This window comes from Musca vetustissima, unplaced genomic scaffold (genome assembly GCF_032173495.1).
Source record: "Musca vetustissima isolate MV318-11 ecotype Yass unplaced genomic scaffold, APGP_CSIRO_Mvet_v1 utg23867, whole genome shotgun sequence".
In the NCBI taxonomy this organism is placed as follows: domain Eukaryota; kingdom Metazoa; phylum Arthropoda; class Insecta; order Diptera; family Muscidae; genus Musca; species Musca vetustissima.
This window is the reverse complement of record NW_026887413.1, coordinates 2429-20277: the sequence shown is the minus strand read 5'-3', so window position 1 is coordinate 20277 and position 17849 is coordinate 2429. Positions and strand designations below refer to the sequence as shown.

Here is a 17849-nt window from a genome sequence, read left to right as displayed (position 1 = left end):
ATGATTCTAGCTCAATTGGTTCACCTGAAATTCAAATTGTACCAAATTTAGTAACATTTAGTACGAATTTCAAAAACGTCCAACTTAACCCAAACCAAGACCCCCACAGTGCTCCAAAATCAAAATTTCAGGATTCCAACACCATCGGTTCACCCACAATTCAAATTGTACCAAATTTAGTACACAGTGGTACGAATTTCCAAAACTTCCTACTTAACTCAAACAAACACCCCCACAGTGATCCTAAATTCAAGTTTCAGGATTCCAATTCCATCGGTTAACCCACAATTTAAATTGTACCAAATTTAGTACACATTAGTACACATTTTTAAAACTCCCTACATATCTCAATCTTACACATGATTCTAGCTCTCAATTGGTTCACCTAAAATTCAAATTGTACCAAATTTAGTACCATTTAGTACCCATAAGTAATAATGTCTTAAACTGAGTCCTGACCCCAATCCTACACCCCTACAGTGATCCTGACTCCAAATTTTATTGTTCCCGCTCTATCGGTTCACCCAAATCCAAATTGTACCAATTATAGTACGATTTAGTACTTTTCGTACACATAAGTAATAAATTTCCAAAACTACGTACATATCCCAATCCTATACTCCGAAGGTAATGTTAATATCAATTTTCAGGATTCCAGCTCGATTTGTACCTCTAAATTAAATTTGTACCAAATATAGTACCATAAAGTACTTTTCGTACACATGAGTACACGATTTCAAAACCATCTCCTTATATCGACCCTACTTCCCAACCCTAATTCGGATTTAAAATTCCAAGTTTTTAGCTCTATCCGTTCACATGCTACAGAAATGTACCAAATTTAGTACAGTTACGTACTTTTCGGATAATTATAGTTCGTACTTTTCGTATCGTTCTAGTACAAATTTCCAAAAACCCAGCCTTATCTGTCACATTTGGACCAAGAGTGAACCTCACCCAAAATTTCAAGATTCTAGCTTCAGCCGTTTCGTCTGGGCGTTGATGAATCGTTAAATCAGTCAGTCAGTCAATCACTTTACTCTTTTATTAATATAGATTAAATTTCAGGATTCCAACTCTATCGCTTCAACCACAACTTAAATTGTATACATTAGTACAAATCTCTAAAACTTCCTACATTTCTCAATCTTACACCTTATTGATCCTGACTCAAAATTTCATGATTCTACCTCTATTGGTTCACCTAAAATTCAAATTGTACTAAATTTAGTACCATTTAGTACGAATTTCAAAAACAAATCTCTATAACTTCCTCCATATCTCAATCTTACACCTTAACAATGATCCTGACTCCAAATTGCATGATTCAACCTCTAGTGGTTCACCTAAAATTCAAATTGTACTAAATTTAGTACAATGTAGTACGAATTAAAAAAACTTCCAACTTAACCCAAACCAAAATCTAAATTTCAGGATTCCAACTCTATCTGTTCACCCACAATTCAAATTGTACCAAATTTAGTACACAGTAGTACCAATTTCCAAAACTTCATAAATACCCAATCCCATACCGCCACAGTGATCGTAAATCTAAATTTCTGGATTCCAACTCTATCGCTTCAGCCACAACATAAATTGTACAAAATTTAGTACACATTAGCACAAATTTCTGCATATCTCAATCTTACACCTCAACAATGATCCTGACTCCAAATTTCTGATTCTAGCTCCATTGGTCCGCCTAAAATTCAAATTGTACAAAATTTAGTACCATTTAGTACGAATTTCAAAAACTTCCAACTTAACCCAAAACAACACCCCCACAGTGCTCCAAAATCAAAATTTCAGGATTCGAACTCTATCGGTTCACCCATAATTCAAATTGTACCAAATTTAGTACACAGTTGTACGAATTTCCAAAACTTCGTACTTAACTCAAACCAACACCACCACAGTGATCCTAAATCCAAGTTTGAGGATTCCAATTCCATTGGTTCACCCACAATTTAAATTGTACCAAGTTTAGTACACATTAGTACAAAATTTTAAAACTTCCTACATTTCTCAATCTGACCCCAAATTTCATGATTCTAGCTCTACTGGTTCACCCAAAATTCAAATTGTACCAAATTTAGTACCATTTAGTACGAATTTCAAAAACTTCCAACTGAACCCAAACCAACACCCCCACAGTGCTCCAAAATCTAAATTTCAGGATTCCAACTGTATCGGTTCAACCACAATTCAAATTGTACCAAATTTAGTACACATAAGTACAAAATTTTAAAACTTCCTGCATATCTCAATCTTACACCTCGACAGTGATCCTGACTCCAAATGTTATAATTCTAGCTCAATTGGTTCACCTAAAATTCAAATTGCACCAAATTTAGTACCATTTAGTACCCATAAGTAATAATGTCTTAAACTGAGTCCTGACCCCAATCCTACACCCCTAAAATGATCCTAACTCCAAATTTCATTGTTTCAGCTCTATCGGTTCACCCAAATCCAAATTGCACCAATTATAGTACGATTTAGTACTTTTCATACACATAAGTAACAAATTTCCACAACTACGTACATATCACAATCCTATACTCCGACGGTAATGTTACTTTCAATTTTCAGGATTCTAGCTCCATTTGTACCTCCAAATCAAATTTGTACCAAATATAGTACCATATAGTACTTTTCGTACGCATGAGTACACGGTTTCAAAACCATCTCCTTATATCGACCCTACTTCCCAACCATAATTCGCATTCCAAATTTCAAGTTTTTAGCTCTATCCGTTCTCATGCTACAGAATTGTACCAAATTTAGTAAATTTTCGTACATTTCGGATAATTGTAGTTCGAATGTCCAAAAACCCTTTGGTACATCTATCCTACACTCCATCAGTGACCCTCAATCCAAATTTCAGATTTCTGGCTCTACTGGTTCGCCAAATACAAACGATATCATATTTAGTACTTTTTAGTACTTTTCGTACCCTTCTAGTACGAATTTCCAAAAACCCAGCCTTATCTGTCACATTTGGGCCAAGAGTGACCCTCACCCAAAATTTCAAGATACTAACTTCAGCCGTTTCGTCTGGGCGTTGATGAATCGTTAAATCAGTCAGTCAGTCAATCACTTTACTCTTTTATTAGTATAGATATGCTATATCTAAATCTGAATTGCAATAAAACTTTACACATCATTCTTGACTCAATGAGATTCGCTATACAAAATTTCGTCTAAATCGGAGAAACATTAGGAGTTATATAAAATCCAATGAAAAATGTATGGAAGCTATACCTAAATTTGAACCGATTTGTGCAATACTTCACGTACGTTAATCTGTAGTAAATTCAGACAAACATTGCAAGTTTGGTACATCATTTACATTAAATGCACTTAATCAGTAAACGGTGCAAAATGTTGTTTCATTTGGACAAATAACATTGTGACATATTTTTATACCCTTTACCACACTGTGGTACAGGGTATTGTCTTTGTGCAAATTCTTATCAATTATAGAGAGGATATTACGATCAACCTAATCAGTAGAAGCAGGGTGGCGTCATTTATATCAGTTAGATACTTGTATTCGAAATTGCTCATACGATACCTTAGATCTGAATATGACCATCTGTCTACTCTTCAAATTATCTAATTTATTTAAATAAAAAATAATTTAATTTATTATTTGTGTTGTTGTTAACAACAATTCACTTCCACTTGCACTTCAAATTAAAAATTGCATTCAATGCCAGAAAAAATATGATTCATTTTGCAGATTCAAAATGACAGCAACTGAGAATGGTCAGGCAATCGACAAAGATCTACCGGTGTGGTTGGACAGTGTAACTTTAAACAAGGCTATTACCCAGCAAATTGGAGACTTTAAGAAAATTACAAAAATTACCACAGAAAATGAAGCCAAACAGGGTGAAAATTATTCATCACTCATTGTTCGCATTAAGGCCGAGGCAGAATTGGAGGGTGAGTCCAGTATTTTACAAAAGGCTTAAGAGCCTGAGGCCTTGATAGAATATTTTTCTAATTTTCCATTCATCAAATATTGGATTTTGTTCATTGCAGATGGTACCGTGAAACCCGTTGGATTTTTCTTAAAAACTCATCATGTCAATGAAATGATGTCCAGCATATTGGAGAGATTGCGCCTATTCCCCAAGGAGGAAGAATTGTATCACAAAATATTGCCCAAATTTGTGCAGTTATATGCTGATGCTGGTAAAACGGTACAATTTGCTCCCAAAGCATTTACTTTCGATCGTGATAATGGCATGGAATATGTCCTCCTAGAAGACTTACAAACGAAACAATTTAAAAATGCCAATCGCCTCGAGGGTCTAGATATGGATCACATGAAGGAGGTCCTCAAAAAATTGGCTGAATTCCATGCTGCCTCAGCATGCTACGTTGAACATTATGGTACATTTGGTGATGATTTCAATGTGGGCATTTACAGCGCAAAAAATAAAGATTTGCTAAAGGAATTCAATAATTCTGAGGCCTTTTTGGGTCAACTAAAAAAATGGAAAAATTGTCAACAGTATTATGACAAGTTGGTAAGTAGGGAAATGTATTGCTTTAGAATAATAATAGTAAAATTCTTATTTTATGTTTAGATGAATTCCGATGAATATCTGGTTGATCGCCTCTTGGAAGATCAACGTGTCGACAATCGCCAATTTAATGTCCTTAATCATGGAGATTTGTGGACCAATAACATCATGTTCCAATATGATGCCTATGGTAAAATCAAACAAACCTTGTTTGTCGATTTCCAAGTCAGCAAATATGGCTCCCCTGCCAATGATCTTTATTATCTGATACTTTCGTCGGCCAAGAAGGAAATCAAGACCTCCCAATTTGATTATATGGTACGATTCTATTATGATAATTTGGTGGAGAATTTGAAATTGTTGCAATATCATCGTCCCATCCCAAAATTGACGGCAATTCATGCAGCTCTCCTAAAGAATGGTCTGGCTGGTAAGTTGAAGTCGACAAAAAAATCGCTATAAAGACATTTTTGAAATCAGAAAACAATACATATAGGGGTCATATCTAAATCTGAATCGATGGAACAAGAATTTATAGACTCAATTCGGTACGCTAACTAAGTTTCATCTTAATCGAACAATCATTGGATATTTTAAAATCGGCGTTATTCTAGACATAATTCTATATGTTATTCAAAATTTAGTGTCTAAATCTCAACCGAAGTCCACCAATTTCAATACGCCGAACTTTTTATAACCTTCAGAATGAGGCCTATTCAAAATACCTAAAATTCCATGGTAAATTGCTGCCAGGAGAAAACGAAATATCAAATACTAAAATATAGTCACTTCGTTTGGAAAAATCACCTAGGACCATCAGAATATCTTTAAATGGTTTGTAACTTTATATGAAGGCTATACACAAAGATCGACCAATATTTATAATTTTTGGTGGGGATATTTACCACCCAATGAGAACTCAAAATATCACACTAATATTTTTATAACTCTGAACATTTATATAAAATCGAACTCAAATATACATTGGAGCTATAGCAAAATCTGAACAGAGTTCAACACAACTTCGCATACGTCAATATGTACTTCTGCACGTTGTGCATAATTTGAACAGATTTTCTACAATTTCAATAGGATTGGGCCAAATAAGTGACCTGTGTCCAATTTAATCCAAATCGGACCATAAATGTTACCTGTACTTTGTTCACAAGAATACATGGACAGGCGGACAGACAGGCAAAATCGACACAGAAAGTGATTATATGCATAATCTTGAAAGGAATCATGTGTCTATCGCATTTCCTTTTGCCAGTTATAAACATATGTACACCCTTTTCCACCTGTTAGCCCTGCTGATGCCCTGCTGCAGATCGTCTATAAAGACTCCCTTCAGCTCGTCTATAAAGACTCCCTTCAGCTCGTCTATAAAGACTCCCTTCAGCTCGTCTATAAAGACTCCCTTCGACTCGTCTATAAAGACTTCCTTCAGTTCGTCTTAAAACCCCTTCAGTTCGTTTATAAGACTTCCTTAAGCTCATCTATAAAAAATATTTTCTGCTCGTCCCTTTAGTTATTTTACATTAGTTTGTAGTTCAAATCTGTTTAATGTCAACAATTTCAGATACTCGAAGTATTTTCTGATCCATCTCCTGATCGATTCATCATGTGCATTTGTTCTTACTTCGAGTACTCGTCCGGCGAAATTGATGTCTTAGAAACAAACATTCCAACTCTGTCTTAATTGCAATTTCAACAGACAGACGGACAATTGCTATATCGACTTAGAACATTACTCTGATCAAGATTTCGAGATTTTCCAAACGGAATGTCTATTAAGGGGACCCCCCATTCTCGGGGTCAAAAATTTTGTTGATATAATTCGAATCTACTCTAATTATAGAATGTGCCTACAAAGTTTCAAATGAAAATCTCAAGAAATCTTGAAGATATAGCCGATTTAATGTGTCAGCATCAAGTGACGGCTGAAGGGCTTCTCAAACTTTAAACGCATTTTTCTCTAAACATTTTTTTGCGAATGGCGGGCACGATAACTCAAAAACTAATAACCCAATCGATTTCAAATTTTTACACGTTTCTCTGTGAGTGTATAGCTATCGTATGAACTAGGATAAAGCCAATCGGTGAAGATCTTCCTCATTTTTTAACTTGGGTTTTGGTAAAAAAATCGGCGATTTTCCAAAAATATTTTTTCAAATGTCCACCATTTTGTTAATTTTAGAGCGAAGTCTATAATCCTAGTTCATACGAGAGCCAGACATTTACTCTTCCTAAGACCGTTGGAATTTTCGGATTCCGATGTTCCAGTGAGGAGTTATCATGCCCGCCATCAAAAATAAGGACTTTTCTTTAATCACAAAAAACAACAACAAAATTTCTTTGTAAATTATTTTTCTTCTATTTTAAATCTTCAATTATATATGTGTAAAGGTACAAACCTTAACAAGCATTGGTATTGATTTACCAGCCCATTGAAAAGCTTGAAAATTAAAATCGAGAATGGGTGGGGTTCCGTTAAGGGATGTGCGGAAGATGATCCATCAGTTGTCTTCAAAGACCCACACGTTCGATTGTTCTTTAGTTTCGGGATCAAAAATTCAGACACATATATCCCTGATTGGTTAACTGTGACTATCTTATAAAGAGCATGCAGCACGCTTTATTTAAATCTAAATATGTGTTATGAGTAGCAATAATATTATGACAGCACCTCTTGTATATATTTAGCTAAATCTGTGAAGGGCATTATACAATCCGAGTTTTGTACTTTTCTTCTTGATTTGTCTTCACCTTTGATTTTTATTTTATAAATGGAAACTAAAATTATAATCCTTTAATAATTGAATATAATTTTTGGAATTAAAACCATTTTGTTTTTTTTTTAATTTTTGCAGCTTATATGGTCGTATCCAAGGTATTGCCCATTGTCATGTTGGGAAAATCGAATGATGCCAAATTAGAAAATTATATTTTCGATGAATCAAAATTGAAGGCTGATATGTATGGAAATCATAAATATAGTCAGGCAATGATGGAACTTTTGCCTTGGCTAGATAATCGTGGATTATTGGACTGGAAGTGAACGCCGCGAGAAAGAGATTTAACTTAATTATAGCTAATATAAAAATTTAGATTTTCAACATTATAACAAAAAGTATTGTAAAAAAATAAAACAGAAAGGAAATCATGCAATAAATAATGTAAATTTCCACATACTGTACTCGGAGAAGCACCTACCAAAAAATGTTAATATTATTCACCTATATTCTTACCAATTCAATCATGACGCTAATTGTTTCATATATAACTACAATTCACCCTAATGTCCGACAATATTAATTTTAAATTAAACAAAATGAAAATGATTTAGCAGAAAATGTGTGTCTCTGTTTACATATCCAAAGTCAAAGTCCATTATCACCAGCGGCAAACATTTCAACAACTGAAACACATTTTTTTGCTGAAAGACCAACAACAACATAAATAATAATAACAATAAAGTTGTTAGTAATTTACAAAACCAGTTAAGGTTCACAGTCAGACGGTGCGCCATGGCAAATCAGTGTTAACAATATTTGACGACGTAATCGGCCACGTAACGCAAATCGCAAATATATCATTATTATAAGCAACAACAACAACAAAATGAAATTATAGTAGTATTTGTATCTTTATTTTATACCTTACTGTGGAGGGGATTTTTTTAACTACCATTGCGAAGTTTATTGGTAACCGTTATAACAACAAGGTAATATTAACCATCAATTAGGAAGCGGGGGGAATTTTTAGAAGACTAAGAAGAGATATACAATAATCGTATTATTTAGAGAAATCTAAGGGTTTTTTGAAGAAGAAAAGAAGTGTGTTTATGGATTTTTTTTGTACATTTCGTACAATACAAAATAACAATTCGATTGAAAAAGTGTCCAAAACATCCATTATATAGGGATTACCCTGAAACTTGGGTCAATATGAGTAATTTTGAATGCGGAGATATGATATACACAGGGAATCCAAAATACCAAATTACATCATTTTTTTGATGATTACAACAGAAATACAGACGGATGAAAATGGCTAAATTGTCTTAGAATTCTACACTTTCTCTTAACTTTTTATACCCTACACAACTATGGTTTTGTGTGTTCCCAAGAGTTTGTAACGCCGCGAAATATTGGTCCTAGACCCACCATTTAGTATACCAATCGTCATATCCCGACTATCTGAGTCGATCAAGACATGTTTTGCCCTCTATGTTTTACGCTCTAGAGGCCAGAATTATGAAATTTTACTCGAGGAAGGGAATCTGGTCAAAGAATAAAAATGAATGTTTTGATGTAAATGGTGCACCAAACTGCCCATTTATTTGCCCGATTGAGACAAAATTTTGCGCACTGTGCAACATGATGTTGGTGGGAGGAAAATTCTTTTTAAGCGGCACGTATATAAATAAAATCCGGAAACGATGAACTTTTTGCTGGTAACTTCAAAGTTCATGAAGGGAAACCTTTATATATTTGTTTCCGACTATTGCAGGTCATTTTTTAGTCTGATAGACTGAGGAATTTTTTTGTAAAACATATCCTCTTTCTATATCTACTCATTGTGTGTCTTATTACACCCAATTTTCTTTAACCAAAACTAAATACCACAAGACGAGACTTTTTGACATCCAAATATTCTAGAAAAATGTCGCTCATTTGATTTTATATAGGGTACCCAAAGTACATATTTGTATGTTTTTTATCGTCGTTTTTCACTTTTACACGAACCTTGCACTAATACATGTAACTTGTAGGTTATGAAGAACTATTTATCATAATGATATTTTATTATTAATACGGTGACATTTCCAAAAATACCTCAAATGTTATCTTTAATTCTATATTTCATAATTTCAAAATTTTTGTCTATTGCCGCAATTCTATTAACGAAATATCTCAAATGCCAGTAAATAAATATGCAAGGTCATTTTCATCAATTCAAACGGATTCTTTGTGATGTGGCTTGTCTTTCATGTAGTGCGTCAATTAACGAGAATATTCATTAAAGCTTCATCAATGGCTATTCTTTGTTTATTAAACAATTAATAATAGTTTTGTGTTACACAATTTAATCAAAGATCTTAGATTTGAATTACCCCCATATATGACAATGAAAACGAGCAGACATTTATTGGTTCAAAGCAATTCCGATATTACGCCTCTTAAAAAACGTAAAATAAAGTTGTGATAAGAGATTTGGATGAAAAAAACTATAATAATTACTATGCGAATTTTGAAAATTGTGAAAAGTTTTGAGATAAGGAGGATTTCGAGAAAATTCAAGAAGTTCTAAAGATATGTGAACGACTATCATGTTGATATTCGGCATAGTCGAATTTTAGGAAATTAAACATCGGTACCACAAGATTATCGGAAACCTTACCTTTGCAAAGAAGATTGCAACACCACTGAAACTACAACGAATTATATTGGAAATATAACGGTACCTCACAATATTCGGTATTTTGGGGATTTGGGACACGTTTTCAGCCGAATTGGCTATAATTTTATTGTATTCTCATTGGGTATAGCCCGGTGTGTTCAAGGTCCTATCATAACATGATATTTTTTCTATGATCACCGATTAATTTTAGATGTTTTGAATGTCAACCTCAATCGGGGGTGTATAAAATGTTCAACCCGGCCAAATTTAGCATCGTTTTTACTTGTAAAATATCTAAAATTGAACATTGCTGATATTTAGAATTATCACAAAATGTAATCTATATGCATATATCATGTTTATGTTCCTCATTGTCTGTCCTAATAATATTTTTGGCATTCCATTTGATGTTTGGTACTTGAGATATTTAGGTTCACGTTTTTGTATAACCCCATTTTTGGCACGTTTGAAAACAAATGTAGAATTTTGGGTTCTCGTTGGTCCGCAAATTGGTTCAAGTTTCAGGATAGATCCCATATAATGACATCTCTCATTTTTCGGAATTTTGGGCACATTTTTCAACTGAGCTAATTTGATATTTTAGATAATCATTGGCTGTCAAATCTTCCTACTAAAATGCTTAATATCGACCTAAATACATGTCCCAATCAATTTTAGGTATTTTGAATATACACCTGATGGTGGAGAGTATGGCCGATTTTAACAACGTTCTTAATTGTTTCCCATATATCTTAATCATACTTCTGCAGTTGAACCTTCCTTCAAAATTCAACGCTTTCGTTTTTATTATAAATTTGAATTGCATACACATTGCATTTGACTCACATAAAACAGCCAAAATATTTCCCTGATCACATCGCATATTATCATTGAATTCAGTCTAGCCATCTAACTTCTACTAATTATGGTGAATATATATCTGCACGTTATTTTTATCTTGATCCGCATTTGCACTTTGTACCTGAACACGCGCCACAACGCTAAATATACTTTTAAAAATGGTAACATAACGATGATAAGCAAAAATACAGACGCGCGTCATACTTTCACAAGTTCTTTGACTCGGCAGTTGGGTGACTACCCCAACATGTTAAACTTTTTCGCTCTCACGATCTGTAATTAGTAACCCAAAAAATATAATTTATCAAGATCTTTAGTTGATGTGACTTTCAGGCCTACAAAATTTCTCTCCGCTATTTTTCTCGTTTATTCTTTGTTTCTCTTTTTTAACCAAAAACTTTATTGGGAGAAATTTTTGGGCATAAGACGTATTTAATTTTTACCGACCATCTTCCATTCAACTATAACAAAAAAATAGGGAGAACTAATTTATCTACTCTGCCGTATTGAAATTGATTTCAATCCGTAACCGCAATTAGTCGCTCAACTGACTTCGGCTTGATCACAACGTACGATACTATAGTTTCTCCGTGAAAATTATTTGTAAATTGAAAAGTGAGTGTGGGCAGTTTATTTAAAATTTACATAAAAAAAATAAATCATTTTAATTGCTATATAATGAAATTCAAAAAATCTTATAATGAATGAAAAAAAATATTATTGATCAATTAAATGAAAAAATGTGATTTCAATGAAGGGATGTTGTGGTAGTGAAATATTGGTGAAAACTGTGTATTTTTAAAATTTATGAGAAATTTCGAAAGGATAAAATTCAGTTCGTTAAATATTTGAAAGTGTGTGTGTAAAATAAACGTTGAATTGCATCATTGATCAAACATTAAATTATTTATCAAACATATTTAGAACAATTCAAACGTAGTTGTCACTAAAGTTCCACAAAGACTTAGCTAAAAAAATCTTTTTGAATAGATTTTTTAGCTATGTTTTCAAAACAAATTATCCTAACGGCCTTTAAAATAGAAGTTTGTACGGGGTTATCCTATATTATATATAACCCACTGGGTTAAAGAAATTCAGTATAATGTAAACGTACTATTTGCTGAAAATATTAAAACCCTTTCAAATTTTTTACAAACAAAATTTCGGATACATATGTGAAATTTAAACGAATTAATTTTTAATGAAGCCATTCAAGTAAAACCAGTATAAAAATAACTAAAGTCGGTCCAAAACGTTTATATAATTACCCATCACGAATTTGTATATACGCAAGAGATGATCATATCGCTCATTTGCTGCAAGACCGGCATAAATAAAACGATTTTTGAGTTAATGACGCGGAATTTTTCGCTATATCTGACTCCATGAGCCAAAGACTCTGCAAGCCGAAAAATTAATCGCTGATAAATCGTCTGCAGTTAGTCCACTACCCATTATTTCGTTCAATACTCCCTATGAACCAAACCAGTTGGGATTTCTTCCCAGAGTAGGTGATTGGACAAGAAAACCAAAGCAACACAGAAACGTTTTGATAACATCGTCTATGATCCGAAACGAAATCCCCTTCATATACTTTCCAATTTACAATCTCAGTGTTATCCATATCTAATGATCTAATATATTTACAAATGTTGCAAATTGAATACAGGTTCCCCCAGTGGCGGAAAATTCCGCCCGGTTACTACTTACAAATCTTCTCGAGATCTCATTAACCTATGCAGCTGCGAAGTAGTCTGTTGACACAGCTTTTAAGAATTTCGACATTTGATTATGCGAAGACCAAAGTTTTGCTTCCAAACCAACCTCTACATCTGTTCCAGTTGCAAAAATGAGGTGACAACCATAAAGGATCTCGTCAATCTTAATCTTAATCTTGCTTACTTGCCACCGAATCTCCGAAACACTAGATTATCGGCTACTGCAAACGCAGTTAGGGCAGTTTCTACTTTTGAAAGGTCGGCATCATTCTGTAACATACACTGTAGTATCAGCATGGCTTTCCTCATTCGAAATAGGGACATTGTCTCTAATGTCAGCCGGAATGCTTTTCTGACTAAGTTGGACTTCCTCAATAATGTTATGAAGAGATTCACTCTTTCTAGCAATGTCATTCAAAACAGCAGTGAATTTGTCCCCTCCCTTGATTAATGTCCTCTGCGTTGAATGTTAACTTGTACTTTTAGCACTTAAAGAAGTATCCGTATCCGAATTTTGCATCACTTGTTTGGTCTTGTGGCGTCTGAGTTTAAAGTTGACAAGGCAACCCCACCTATTTCAGTCGCCTATTTCCGAATTCATGCGTCATCGAGTATAGCCTTGTTAGCATGGCAAGAATTTAGTAATACCCGGACTGCAACCAATTAAAAACTGATAGAAATGAGATTGCGCAACGCACCTGTTTTAGGTTGTCATATTATTTTCAATATTTTTGAAAATATAAGTCATTAGCAAAAATTGTCCTGGAATTCTCTGAGCGATGCGGATTTAAACTCTTTCATTGCTAAACTGTCTTCCGTGACATGTCATTTATCAGATATGCAACTGATTACCTTACTCATTACCCTGATAAGTGAATTTATCACCAACTGTGCCAACTAGCATTTGCTAAAAAATTTCAAAGGGAATAGAGAATGTCACGTATTACAGACAAAGTTATTGATAACAAATTTCTGTTGTATCTACATATAGACATCATGTATACGCGTGTATAATAACAATTAGCATGTTGAATTTAATTATAGTTAATTAATTTTTAATTTAATGCCATATCTACTAATCTTGGATTGTTCGATTATCTATGTGTCCATATGGTTGATACGCAAAATAATAAAAAAAAAAACAAATAATTGGAAAACCAAATATTGACAACTGCGTTGTGTATTATTTATGACAAGAGGGAAATAATTCAAATCTAACTTCTATAGTAGAACTTAATATATTCTACCGCATTGTTTAAATCATTTAAATAAATTATTATTATCGTCTTTCTTATCCCACAGAATCAATTTGTTTAACCCCAAACTAATATGGCGCCAAACAGTAATGACACCGAGATTATCAACCCTAATGAATATTTAAGCATACCCGAATGGATTAATGAAGCCTATTTTACACCAATTCTTGAAAAAGATGTAGAGAATTTCAAAGAAACATCTAAATTTAAGGCAGTTGCTGCAACAGCGCCCGGTGAAAATTATACATCGATTATGGTTCGTGTTGTCATCGATGTTATATTGACAGGTAAGATATGCTTTTTGCAACAGATCGATATATTTGTGGAGACCCCAAAAAGTATATGTATTCAATACTACAATAAAATTCTAGTGTGGATTCTGCTCCTACTCTCACTACATTCCCGAGTTAACGCAGAGTTCTGCCCGGTGAGTCGATATCTTCATGAGTTATTTCGTACGGACGAAGACGGAAATGGATCTACTCCAATACGTGTTCTGGGCACATTTGTTCCTTTTCTAAAAACATTCTTCTCAAAAAATACTCGATATAGGCCCATTTTTTGACATTTTCTCCAATCTGCTACTCCTAGGATGGCGATGGCGTAATGCAGTGAACAGTGTGTCGGCGTATTTAAATTCCAGTAGAGGAGGACAATTTCTTTCAATGTGGGTTTCGAATAATTATTACTATTACCTAGGAAAGTCTACAGCAGACCAATCATCTTAGCAAAAATTCGGGAACAATGATTAACGAAACTATCCTAAGGTTTAATCGAGTAAGATGGATATGCTATGAAAATGGTACCACCGGTATTTTGAAGGTAATAGCCACATTTTCCAAAGGCAGAGTTGGCTTTCCGGATTCATAGTGGCCGAAACCCTTATTCTCAAAAAATATACAATATAGGTTCATGTTTTGCATTGGTTTCCATTTAAGGTTCTCGCCCCATTTTCGTTATTTTGATAGTCCTAAGCGAACTTTGAATAAAATATTGTATTTCGAGTTCTTCGTTACTAAAAAATTTCTTCGAAAAAATATCAGCATATATGTAGGTCTATATTTTGACATATCTCACATAATTAGGTCCTGCATATTTAGTTGTAGGTAAGAAGTTTTCGCAGAAAAAGTTCAATATAGGATCATGTTTTGACATAGCCCTCCATCTAAAGGTCCTGGCCAATTTTCGATACATTGAAAGTCTTAGCCACAATTTCAAGCGATTTGGCTATAACTAGGCAGAGGATAATGGACCTCCTGGCAAAATTGTATATGTTTTTACATTGATAAAGCCAGTATGTTGAAGTCTCTAGCTGATTTTTTTTTCGTCCTAAGTATCCGGAGTTTTGTATTTCGTTTGTCCAGAAGAGAAGAAACCTTCTGGCAGAAAATTTTCAATGTTGGTCTTGACCATATTTTGTAAATTAAGTCCATTTTTATTTATTGCAATCTTCATTATCTTCCCTCTTACAGATGGCGCTGCAAAACAAGTTTCATATATCCTCAAAACCGTCTTAGAAAGCGGCAATCAAAGTTCGGAATTTGTCAAATCGATGAATCTCTTCCCCAAGGAAATGAAAATGTATTCTGATTATTTGGCTAAATTTGAAAAACTCTACAAAGAAGCTGGTGTTGAGATACAACTTGCTCCCAAATGTCTACACTGTGAAGATACACCCGAACGCACCGTTCTCGTAATGGAAGATTTAAGTAGAGAAAATTTTAAAAATATGGATCGTTTAAAGGGTTTCGATTCGAAATATAGCCGTTTGGTATTAGAAAAATTAGCCGAACTGCATGCAGCCTCAGCGGTATGTGAAGAAGTGAATGGACCCTATGATGAAATTTTCCATCGCAGTTTCATATCCGATGCCAATAAACATATATTTGCTGCCATGTATCCATCACGTACTCGTACATGGTTTAAGGCAATGCGTGAATGGGGTCTGGAGGAAATGGAAAAATTCGAAGAGAAAAAATTGGATTTTGAAACATATTACAACGTCAATATAAATATCAACAAAGTGAACCCGGACGAGTTCAATGTCCTTAATCATGGTGATATGTGGGTCAATAATATTATGTTCTCACACGACGACGAAAATGGTGATGTTAAGAAGAGTCTCTTCGTCGATTTCCAGTTGTGCAAATGGGGTAGTCCAACACAAGATTTATGGTATTTCCTAACCACTTCGGTTCAGGTTGATATTCGGGCACAAGAATTTGATAGTTTTATTGCCACCTACCACAAACGTTTGGTGGAATGTTTGAAGCTGCTGAAATACTCCAAGAAAATTCCCAGTCTGAAGGAAATGCACATAATGATGATTAAGAATTCGTATTGGGGTAAGATGTGTTTGAATTTTGAATAAGACGCTTTATAATATTGAATTTCACTTTTCCAGCTCAATTCACTGCAATGTCTGTCACGGGCAATATCCTCTTTCCCAACGACAAAGATGCCAATATGGAGAATATGTTAAAAATGGGTCCCGAAGCTGATGCCTTCCGTCACAAAGTTTTAACCTCACCCGTTTTTGTCAATTCAATGCTTCAATGGTTTCCCTTCATCTACAATAAGGGAGCATTCGATGTTTAGATTAAGATAGACAAGCCTAGGAATTTATTTTTTGTAGACAATTTAGTGCAATTTACTCATAAATAAATGTACGCATTTATTTTGTATTTTAATAATTTTGAAATTGTTTATATCCATTGTGCTCAGATTTCATATTATGGTCAGCTATAAAGACTCCCTATAAAGACTGTGTTGGCGTGATACCGAGATGCAGTGAAACCCCAAAAATAAAGAAAAGAAAAACGATAGAATGTTTAAGTAAATATTTTCAATCTTTATTGTAAAGTAGGTGGGTTTCGTGAGAAACAAGACATTACCTTAGCGTGCGTTAACTACGATAGCGAGAGATGTTTATTCTACGAGAACGATAACGCAAGTGTTTACTCTACGAGAGTTCGAAAGCAAGTTAAAACAACGAAGGTTTTAGAATGCAAGTGAGTCGCGGTGAGCAAATGTAGCGTAAACAAGGTCGAGATCACATCGACGACAGTAGCACTGGAAAGTCCTCTCTGCATCCGAACTGAGCGAATGTGACTTCTAGGAGAGAGCGTAGGAAAGAGCGGATACTCTCTCCTACAATCCGAACCAGGCGAATGTGACTCCTAGAAGAGAGCGCAGAGAAGATTCCCCCATTGACTCAAATGAGTGGCCAATTAATGTGAATAATAATTGGTATGCTACGGAAGGGGTGAACAACATATCGAACATATACATTGTCGTAAACAGCGTAAACCTTGCAGCGCTACAATGCAATGCAACATGAATTAGACTAAATCGCGACTTATTCTAGGGTTAGTAATTGCATTGTGAATTAAATGCATCGATAGGTATAGTAGTTCAATTTTTTTTGAGCAACAAATTAACAAAAAATAGCGAGTTTGCTATATGATATATATAGACTACAATTAAAAGTTGTTCGTAATGTCAACTATGCAATTTGACGGCAAGGAATCGGTCCAGTGAGTATATAACCGAATATAGTTTTCTGAGCCACCAGTGAATTCAAAACAATGTGAGGCGACTCAGCCGATAGAATTTGAGAGTATAAATCTGCGCCCAATAACAAATCTATATCTTTATTATCGGAAGTATCCGCTAAATCTAGGTGAGATATTTTGGAATGCAGATTCGGAATGGAAGACAACGATAATAATTTTTGACAAATATTTGGTACGACCAACGTGTTTGTAGATAAAGTATTCAACGAGTTTTTAGGCGAGGATAAATTCAATGAACAAATTTCTTTAGAAGTGCTAGTTGAAGCATTATTTACTCCAGATAGAGTTGCGTTTGTATAGCGAGAATCAATTCCAATAGTTTGTTGTAGTCTCTTTGTCATGATCGAGACTTCCGTCGAGGGATCTATAATAGCACGAACGGCATAATTTTTCCGATTATGTACAACATTTACAACGGCAGTTCCCAAAAGCACATTTCTGTTTTGAGTGGTGTGCAGAACTTGCCGATTGTCCAATTTAGCATGAGAACTTCGAATG

At 34.3% G+C, this 17849-nt stretch overlaps 2 protein-coding genes across 2 annotated transcripts; both read left to right on the top strand.

Annotated features, from left to right (window-relative positions):
• Nucleotides 1-3752: 3752 nt before the first annotated feature.
• Nucleotides 3753-7596, top strand: LOC133334989 (uncharacterized). The gene is made up of 4 exons (XM_061543297.1): nt 3753-3951; nt 4051-4541; nt 4602-4968; nt 7409-7596. Exons 1-4 carry the CDS (start codon nt 3753-3755, stop codon nt 7594-7596), a joined length of 1245 nt encoding a protein of 414 aa, XP_061399281.1.
• Nucleotides 7597-13849: 6253 nt separating this feature from the next.
• LOC133334987 (uncharacterized) lies at nt 13850-16375 on the top strand. Its single transcript, XM_061543296.1, has 3 exons — nt 13850-14063; nt 15249-16121; nt 16181-16375. The coding sequence occupies exons 1-3, from the start codon at nt 13850-13852 to the stop codon at nt 16372-16374; spliced, it is 1281 nt and encodes a 426-aa protein (XP_061399280.1). The 3' UTR covers nt 16375.
• The last annotated feature ends 1474 nt before the right edge of the window (nt 16376-17849 follow it).

Excerpts from the sequence above, each read along its gene's own strand:
- LOC133334987 (XM_061543296.1), top strand. The coding sequence starts at position 13,850 with ATGGCGCCAAACAGTAATGACACCGAGATTATCAACCCTAATGAATAT. Across the intron at positions 14,064-15,248 it reads CATCGATGTTATATTGACAG|ATGGCGCTGCAAAACAAGTT; the intron begins GTAAGATATGCT and ends TCCCTCTTACAG. Across the intron at positions 16,122-16,180 it reads GATTAAGAATTCGTATTGGG|CTCAATTCACTGCAATGTCT; the intron begins GTAAGATGTGTT and ends TCACTTTTCCAG.
- LOC133334989 (XM_061543297.1), top strand. The coding sequence starts at position 3,753 with ATGACAGCAACTGAGAATGGTCAGGCAATCGACAAAGATCTACCGGTG. Across the intron at positions 3,952-4,050 it reads GGCCGAGGCAGAATTGGAGG|ATGGTACCGTGAAACCCGTT; the intron begins GTGAGTCCAGTA and ends TGTTCATTGCAG. Across the intron at positions 4,969-7,408 it reads CCTAAAGAATGGTCTGGCTG|CTTATATGGTCGTATCCAAG; the intron begins GTAAGTTGAAGT and ends TAATTTTTGCAG.